This window comes from Argiope bruennichi, chromosome X1 (assembly GCF_947563725.1).
Source record: "Argiope bruennichi chromosome X1, qqArgBrue1.1, whole genome shotgun sequence".
NCBI classification, from domain to species: Eukaryota; Metazoa; Arthropoda; class Arachnida; order Araneae; family Araneidae; genus Argiope; species Argiope bruennichi.
Window position 1 is genome coordinate 41,078,234 of NC_079162.1, and position 10,128 is coordinate 41,088,361.

Here is a 10,128-nt window from a genome sequence, read left to right on the forward strand (position 1 = left end):
AATTCCCAATATCTGAAAAACATTAATTCGAAATATGTCTTCGAAATTGCATTCAAATCAAAAATGAAGTTAAACACGCTGCTTAAAGCAGCAGATATATTATGAGAAATAGTCATCAAGATTATATCACAGTGATTCAGTGCATATCATTATATATTCTTCATCTCTTTAATTGTACTTTCGTTTACAGTAATCATTCCATCACAAATTCTTAAACGATACTATATCATAAAAAATAGCTTTCAATACATATTAAAAGATCCTAAATGCCATAATATTTTAAGTTTCCTTAAAATATTCATTTAATAATATTACTTTCAAACTTTACTTAAATTTTGTATAATTAATCAAAAAATACTAATCGCAATTTTTGAAACAGCAATCGCGATCTTGAAATCTATACTATTTATTGTACATACTATTATTACCTCGATTAAGCAAACAAACTTTTACACTATCAAAAGTTCAAGTATAGTTTTAATTTTAAAAAAAATTAACGAAATATTGTTAAAAATTTTCAAAATAAAATATTCCAATTTTTTATGTCATCCAAATTAACAATAGCGATATAAAGTACACAAAAATTATAATTTGAGATGCATCTAAGCATTATAATTATTTTAAAAGTCACAATTGACAAATTTGGAAATTCTTACCTGGTGTTCTATGAGCGAGCAAAGGGGTATATAAAGCAGCTAATGTCAAAATTACTGGAGTCAACATGGCTATTCAATTAATTGAACCTAACGGCAGAGCATACCGTGGAAGAGAGGCTCGGACAATAGTGACCCAGTTACCGTTAGCACATGAATCCAGGCTACACACGTATGGACGAACTAGACTAAGTCCCACAGATGAAGAGAGAGCTCACTCACTGTCACTTTCACTGTTCTCGATAGAGAATGATATCTAACATCCCTCTTTTCTTTCAGTTTCAAGTTTTGGCGCAGCTCACGCGGCTAAAAGCGAGCCAAGGTAGCCAAGCTACATGTGTTAGGACTCTCCAAAGAAGAAAAAGTGAAGGAGCGAGTTATTGACTTGTAATTGAAACATAATTTTTGTCAGGGGCTCGATGATTCTGGAAAATTTTCCATGAAGCTTAATTGAAACTCTTAAATCTAGTCCAAAAAACCCCTACAACTTATTCCTTAATTTACTCTTTGGCGATTTATGGCATGGTTAATAAAAAGGAGAAAATGTATGAATGAGTTTTGGGCGCTGAGTAAAAATGATCTCATTTAAACTCTGGTTGAACGATCCGCGTAGAGTGAAAAAGCTAATGAACTGTGAAGTTGAATGAATATTTATGCTGTCATTTTGCTGAATAAGATACGTTTAGTTTGTAAATGTCCTTTAGAAAGCGACTCTATATGCAGGAATCGACAATCTGGTTGAATTTTATTAGGGTTTGCGTAACTCATTTAGGGTAACCAACCTCATAAAAATTACAGAAAACAAGGAAAAGAATCTTTTAGAATGTTTTGGTGCAACTTTTTTAAAGCTCATTTCCTTTTTGCCTTTCAATCAATGGTTAATCACTGAATACTATAATAAATTTTCAACTAAGGCTTATTTATTTATTATAAATAAATTTGTGATGTTTTTATAGTAGCTTTCAATTAATTGAGAGAAAATATTTTTACAATTTGGATTTTCACAGGAAAGTTTGTTTTTCTGTAAAAATATTCAATTCTATCGAATCGAAGGACAAAATACAAAGACAATTTCTGCAAACAGTAATTGATAACAATTTTCAATTTAGAAATCTAGGAAGTGGGGGTTGAAATGTAAAATAAACAATGAATGTGTTGTATTTTTTTTCTGAATTAAATACATTTTGGGGACAATTCATTCTATTTTCGGGATAAATAACATGTATTTTCTAATCTCTGATTTTAAAAATAAAAAAATTCTATTTTTATTTAAGTGATATTAATTATAATTTTCATTCGAAATTTGTGATCACTTTAAAATATCAGACGACTGTATTATCTCATTTTACTTCAGTTTACGAAGTGAGAAACCAAGATTTTATTCAGAGTATGATAAAACAGTTTAAAGTAATCAATAAGTCTCGAATTTAACAGCTAAAAATAACAAATACTTATGAAATTGCAAAAGAAATCTAGCTCATAAAACTGATCATTCCATCTATAAATATTTCAGAATCCAAAAGCATTTTTTAAATTAAACTAATAAATACAAAGACAACACTCATGAGATATAGTAAAAAAAAGCAGCATTTTGATAAAAATTGCTTGAACAAATAAGAAGCAAATGAAAAAACACATTTGTTTGTTCCCTCTCATTCATTCATGAGAAAAAGGTGGAAGGTCTTTTTTTTCTTCTTTACATCTTCTTTTTGAATAGAGAGAAAAAAATCAAAATACTTCGAACAAAAGTCAACAAGATTCTTCAGGATATCAAATTCATTAGGAAAATTTATGAAACTAAGTGATTAGTGATTAGAATAGAATTCAGGTTTGAAACTGACAGGAGAAGGCTGATTTTGAAATTTTAAGTCATGGTAAGCATGAAATCAAACTCAGTAACTTAGCTTCTACACCAAGCCAAGTTAGGTTTTAATAAATTTATCAAGAACCGAACCCGCAGAAGCAGTGGATTTTGGCTGGAGGTCGTTGGTTCAAATCCTGTATCGTAGCCAAAATTCTGTGATCAATTCACTACCTGTCTAATCTTATGAATAAATAAATAGCTTACTATCCGATATTCTCTTTAAAATATTTTAAATAGTGCCAGAAACGAAATAAAGGATTTTTGTTTGAGATACTCGATAAAATTTTACTAATTTTAAAACCACAATAAAATAAAATAAATAAATGAATAAAATTTTTAACGTTGTTCTTTCCAGTAATAGTATTACCTCGATGTCCTTATCTAAACCCTACAGTAAAAGCGACAAAAAAAAAATGGTTTTTAATTTATATCCAATACACTTTGATGGACTTGAAAATCTAATCGGCAATTCATTTCTAAATTATGCCAAGAAAGTAAAGTAAAAATGGATGCATATATATATTTATATTAAAGAACATAGCTATATTTTTAAATATTCTAAACTTTAAAATAACATTAATATATGCCAAATAGTTACATTGAATAACATTTCTTTTATTTATAATTAGTTCATGTTTCATTATTGCTATTATATACTTTTTATAAGTGATTAAACTTGGGGCTAATAAAATTTTTGCGCTAGAAAAGCAATCTGGACAGTTTGATTGAATTAATATTTCACTTTATATGTAAGACTTTTCTTAAGAATTATTTATTAAGATTTTTTTAAAGTTTTGTTTTTAAATTTCAAGAGCTTTTTTTTTCAAAACAATTGCATTTAGATTAAATTTTAATGGTAAAGAAATATATTTCTAACAGTCTGAACTTTATAAAGTATATTAGAGCAATAATAAATTAATGAAATATAAAATTGAGTACTTTACGACAGAAAAAGACAATTAGGCCCTAAAAAGGACATGCTATGGCTTTAGGTTAAAAGAAGAAAACAAAAGGAATTCAAAGCTCCTTAGTGCATTTTATTTTCATAATTAAAGTCCATTTCCCGTACTCTCCTTCTTGCTTTTCATGGAAGAAAAACATATTGACGATAATTTTGAGGGAAAAGAAGAAACAAATAAGTACTTAAGATTTTCTTGGCATAAAAGCAGTGATTTCAAGGTTTTTAAGTGAGCGAGAGACGTGAGGACATAAATAAAAAATAAAGAAATCTCAAAGTATAATTTGTGAAAATACAAATAAAAAAATTTGCATTATATCAATACAATAAGCATAATCCTTAAAAATAGGTTAATATATATAAAATATAAATTGTTCGCAATCAATTATTTAAATTTTCAAAATTTAATAGACTGGGAAATAGACTTATCAAAATTCAGAAATAATCATTGGACAAACGGCGATTATTTATGATTAGCAAAGTTGGTTTTAAATTGCTAAAATTCTGCTAATCTCTGATTCGGAGCATTTCTTTATGAGACATAAATTATCTTTAATTGCCTAGAGTTTCTAAGATAATGAATATTGTGTATTTATCATATTAATTGAAATTTTAGGATTTTCATATCTCAAAATATATCGAGTACCGCACAATATTATCAATCGATTTCTTTAATTCTTTAAAACTGAATTCATAAAGCTTTTATCTCCACCTACTGTACGTTCCCTGAATCTAAAGCCCTCCGCGCGTTTGCGCATGTGTCAGAAGGCATTTATTTCGCAAAAAGGGGGGGGGGCGAGAGGAAAGATGAAAGGAAGATATGTTTACATTTAACAATAGGGTGAGCTCAGATTATTCACGGAATTAGGAGGTTTAATAACCGCTTAAATTGCTGCGTACCACCCCTTAGCAATATTCAAGCGGAGAAATGTGCTAATCTCGACATCCTGAAACGAACAGTCTAAGTAACAGTCTTCTAAGTTACATAAACAAACAGCAAACTTGATAATCTGATCCTATAATAAAAAAACATAAACAAAAAAAACTACACCTATAAATCAGTTAATCAAGATTCTATCATTAGATGATTCATTCTGAGTATTAATTCTATACATTTCTGGTAAAAAATAGTAGAAGTTTTAATATTCTTTAAAAAAATCGATTTATTATTTTACAGAAGCTTCCTCTTGTTTATCTTGAAATCTTTAATATAAACTTTGAGAATTAAATTATTCAGAAATAAGATGCACTAATATAGTTTTCTTAGAAAAAACTTAATTAACTAGGCTTTGTAATATATTTTTTTCCTGTAACTTTTTTAAAAAATATTTTCTGTTTGGTGCTCCTGTTTGATTTTCACATTGCGTAAACTTTTGTATAGTCATTTTTTGCATGGATAGTTTTAAGTGTATTTTTTAGCACTCCATTTTCCATTCCACTCCATTTAAATTTTTCCACTCGATTATTCATAAAAAGAGTGCGAATTATTTTAATAGAAATTCTCGGTAATTTAGCCCCGGATTAGCTTAATTTACTTGGAGATAATTAAGGAATTATATAAACGAATAAAGTTTAATTTTCGCACAGAGGATGATAAAGTAATAAAGAGGATGATAAAATAATCTAGGAATGACCGCAGCTATGCACAAAATATCAAATGCAGCAGGTGAAATTTAAGTTCGTCGAAGTTTCTTTTAAAATATATCGGCGATATATTAGTAAAAGTGACCAAGTCGGAAAGAAAAGACAAACAAGTTATTATTTTTTTGTCATTTTAAAATGCTATCTCTGTAACAGAAAAAAATCAAGTTAAATGTATCGTCAATGTACAATTTATATTGCAAACATATTGGTTTAAATCATTTTTCCTGTAACAGAGATAACATTTAAAAAAAGTAAGAACTCATCAGTTCATTTTCTTTTTATTGATTCGTCACTTTTAGCAGTATACTGATGATATACTGCATGGTAATTTCTTTATCAAATATATTGAATGGGGTATGCGATATCAAGCTGTTGGAGGTTAAACATACTTTGATAAGAAACATATACAAATAGATATAAAATGAAAATCGTCAGTTTGCTCGAAAATAATAATAAAAAAAAACAATCCATGAAATAGCTATTCATTAAATTATTTATTGTTTTAAGATATTTAATTCAATTAGATATTATTACAATCAATTAAAATATTTTTAAATCAACATAAATTAAAAAAATTGCTTTAAAGTTCAAAGGAAAAAATTAAAAAAAACTTTTACATAACTATACTTTACTAAGAATAATGTTCTTTTCAAGCATTTACCCTCCAACACTGTTGCTAGATGCGAAAATAATTTTCTTCCCAAGAATTGAAATGGTTATTAAATCAAGCTGTCTCTAGAGGATTCAGGCACGGTCTAAACAAGTTCTTTTGTCATATCAGACAGAGAACAGACGTTCTAGCTAAGTAGAAATTTCATGGGAGATTGCTCTGATGAAATTTTTTATTTGCTCGTCTAATCCATATAGACAGCTATGATTTGATGTCAAGTTTGTAATTAGAAATTGATTACTGGCTTTCGGTTTTCTTTGAACAATTCTTGCTGATGACAGCTGTCCAGGTGCTTGAAAAATCGGAACACTGATTCACCGACAGCTCAGAATTCGGGTAACTTTGAAAAGTAGGTTTAACGAAAAAAGTGAAGCCACCTGCTCAATCTTTGTTACATGCTGATAATAGTATTTAGGTAAACAGAAAATATGTTCTACAGTTTTTACAACATTAGATGTATCTAATGTTTCAAATTAGCAAGTTTTTTAATACCAAATTAACATTAAAAATATTTACATTTGAAATAGTATTTCATTAACTGCCAATTTAATGTGAAATAATTATGCATTGTTTTTATTTAGTCTAGGAATTATAAGTATACGTATAGTTCCTAGACTAAATTAATTACATATGATACTAATGTAAAATCATTGAAATAAAAAAATGCCCTCTGAAAATGAAACAGACATAACATAGATTTTTAATGGAAAAGGAGTAAAATAATTTTCATCTTGTTTGGAATATTTCAGAGGGACCTGGTGACATATTGACTTTTCTGCATCAGAAACAAAACAAAACAGGCACAGTTCCACAAAATATCTTGCATATAATGCCTGCACTTATAATGCGTTTTGGGCAAATGTTGTTCAGATGCAATGTGTAAGGCTGAAGAGGCAGATGCAAGTAAAAATGATATCTTCATGTTCTGTTTATAATCAAAATTTGCAAGATCTTTCCAAAATTGACTTAATTCAGATTCAAAACGGGGATGAAAACTATTAGAAAACTATCAGGGAACATTTTTGGAAAAGTGCTTTTCGAACCGTGTTAGCATTTTAATTAAGACGGAATGTTGATAGTATACGGTCAACATTTTTTAATGAAATTGTCAAATCTATTGAAGAACTTTCGGTAATATTGCAGATTCTCAGTTAAATAATGGATTTTTCTTGAAGTGTAGGTAATTTTTTGGAGTATAGTTCGAATTAATTTTAGTTAAAGTGGTGTTAAAACTTGTTTGATGAGAGATCTTTCGATATGTTTCCTACCACAAGAGTTTTTTTTTTAATCAGGATTGTTGAAACATATAATATTTTGTTGATGAAAAATACTTGAAAGATCCCTTTACTATACCCAGCGAGTTATAGAAAATTTAAATTTGTTTAAAACATCATTAATCTCATTAAAAATAATAAAAGATGAATGGAATTTGATAAGTGGTAGTTCTAGTTTATGTTAAACTTCGAAGGTGAACAAAACGAGTTTCAAATAAAATCTGTATGACTAGAGGAAATAAGTTATACATGGATTTTGAATTTAATATTGAACCTGCGAAAGTTTTTCTTTAATATTCTTAACTATAGAAATTTGGAACGTCCTATTTTATAAGATTTTCTTCAATTTCAATTTAACCTAGGTTTTTCTTTTTTCACGTACAATGATTTATATCCATAGGAGTGTATAAGTGGATTGATATATTTCACTTCTAATAATAGATAATGATGAGAACGAGACCTAAGCCAGGAATTTTAATGTCTATCCAAGATGTAGGCACTTGACCTGTCAAATTTAATGGCTTTAGAGCATATTACTAAAGGAAATTTGAGGCTTATATTTTTTAGCGAGTATAATTTGTAAATTTGTTTTTATAGCATAAAAAGCAATTGCACCGTTCAAATAGTTTCTGAAAATACATATTATGATTGGAAATATATTACATATATGTATTGTATTTAAAATCTGTTATCTTACTACTTGTAATTTCGAAAATTTACAAAATGTGTCGAGAAAATTATTCGGCTATACAAACATTTTCATAACAACGTAATGCCTAGAGACATTCTAGAGGTAATATCTAAACTAATGAATAAAATACAAAGTTTGAGATTAATACATAACTTGAGAAAAAATACAATTTTTGAAACTAAATTGATAGACAAAATATAATACCCCAAATTAATAAATAAATAATTTAACGGAAATTAGATTTGGTGGTTATTAAATTTCAAGGAAAGAATTTTTTTTTAATGTACTTATTTTTTCGTACTTTTAGGGTGGAGTCATCAATTCTAGCAGCTTCGGGAAGAAAGTTTTTAAATGTACTTATTTCTTCGTACTTTTAGGGTGGAGTCATTAATTCTAGAAGGATTTTCCAAATTCGATTATTCGATTCAATTATTCCATCCATTCGATTATTATTATTATTTTTTTTAGATTACATACCAAGGGGCCGTTTCCTCTTTAAGATAGATGTTAAGATTTGTGTTCGAGATCAACAGACTAAACATGAATATGCGAAAATAACTTTTCAAGTATTTAACAGAACGTAAGAGCCGGATGGATAGACACAATATATATTCTGATTATTAGTAGTTTAGACTTAAAAGCTGAACTCCATTAATTTACATAAGTTTGTTGTTTTCAAGTTCAATAAAATTAATTCAAGTTGAATAAATTAAGTTGTTTGTTGTACAAGTTGAATAAAATTTGTGTTTGATTAGAAAGTAATTACTGATCAAACGAAAATTTAATTCGCTCTTAAAAACATTTGAATGAATTATACTATGCATTAAGACACTTTTCATAAATTTTTTTAAAAATCTCTTTTCAAATACAGGAGTCTTTAATCATTGCTTCATGTTGTTAAAGTATTGTAAAATTTCTTTTATCGAAATTTTATGAAGAAAAATAGTTTAAATTAAATTTAAAACCTTACTCGTCAATCGTATAACCAATGGATGAAACTGTTAATTGGAGCTTGACAGCAACTATTTAAAAAAATTAATCAGAAAATTAAATCATTCAAAAAATTAAAAACAAGATTTTTTTTTTTGTAACAAATCTGAAATTTCTTTGAAAAGTAATTTCGAAAATATTTTCTGCTATGGTGAACGGTCCAATGGAGTTAATTTACGTGACGCTCCAGTTTGACGACTGCATATGTCGCCGTCTTATAGACACCATCTCAACTTTTTTCCTTGTCTTGATTTTTTAAATTCCTACAAGATGCACAATGGATTTCAGAATCAAATGTGCACCATGTAATCGACCTGCATAACGTAAGCACGAATTGATTGATTGATTGCCGAAGTAATAACCATCCATTGATTAGAAAAGATAGACGAATGTGAAAGTTTCTTGTTTTTCTATGAAACGTTTGTTAATTCAGGATGGATTTCTTTGTTATTGACTTCACTGCACAATCAAGAAATGATTCTGTTTGATGAAATGAATATAAAACACACTTTTCTAATGCATTAGTAGATTTAAATTAAAAAATAAATTAAATTAGGTCATAACTGGGATAATGGATATCATATGCATCCACTCAATGAACTTATTGCCGTCACTTGTAATTGAACATAAATTTTTACTGTAGGCGTCTATGCGTTGGAAACGTTTAGTCTTTTTTTATCCTTATAGTTCACCAGATGTGTTAATCTGTTTGACTTTTAGGAAGTCTCAGGAGAAAAGGAAGTGCAAGATGTAGCAAAATGCGAGGAAAAGTAAAATGAACTGCACTCTAGGAAGATCTTTTCCAATTTTCATTACAGAATTTGAGATCAATACATTTTTATAAACAAGAAAAATATTTTTGCAGGTGGTATGGTATTTTGTGTCAAATTTGTTTCGAAAAATTATCATTTATATTTAAATATAAAATAAACATAGCCGGAATGATAGAGAAATACGTAGTGAGAGTTTTTGACCAATTTCAGTATGTGTTCATATTGAATTAAATTATATATAAATTAAGTATATGTACATTATTCATCTATTGACGTGTACTGATCTGTAAATATGTTTCAATACAAAATCCACATTTGTTTGTTTCTCAATACAAAATCCACATTTAAGAAGTTTGCTAACAGTCATGTAATTTTGCGGCATAGCCCCACTTTTATTTAAATAATGATTGGAGCAGATATCACACTCTTCTGAAAATATCTGTGCCATTAATTAGTTTAAAAAGGCAATAATTAAAAATTCTTATATATTGGCATTTCAGAGTTTAATGCTGATCTGAAAAAGTATTAATATAATAGTAATTGATAAACAATATAAACTGAATCTGTAGTTATTCCTGATTTTACTAGGTTTTAAAAAAATGTACACACCG

At 28.1% G+C, this 10,128-nt stretch overlaps 1 protein-coding gene across 1 annotated transcript in view; it reads right to left on the reverse strand.

The window, feature by feature from the left end:
* The window catches only part of LOC129958690 (A disintegrin and metalloproteinase with thrombospondin motifs 9-like), a 241,905-nt gene extending 241,024 nt beyond the window's left edge, over nucleotides 1–881 (reverse strand). The window contains exon 1 of the mRNA XM_056071336.1: nucleotides 657–881. Within this exon, the coding sequence (XP_055927311.1) occupies nucleotides 657–723 (67 nt within the window). The 5' untranslated portion in view covers nucleotides 724–881. The remainder of the gene's footprint in view (nucleotides 1–656) is intronic.
* Between the last annotated feature and the right edge of the window lie 9,247 nt (nucleotides 882–10,128).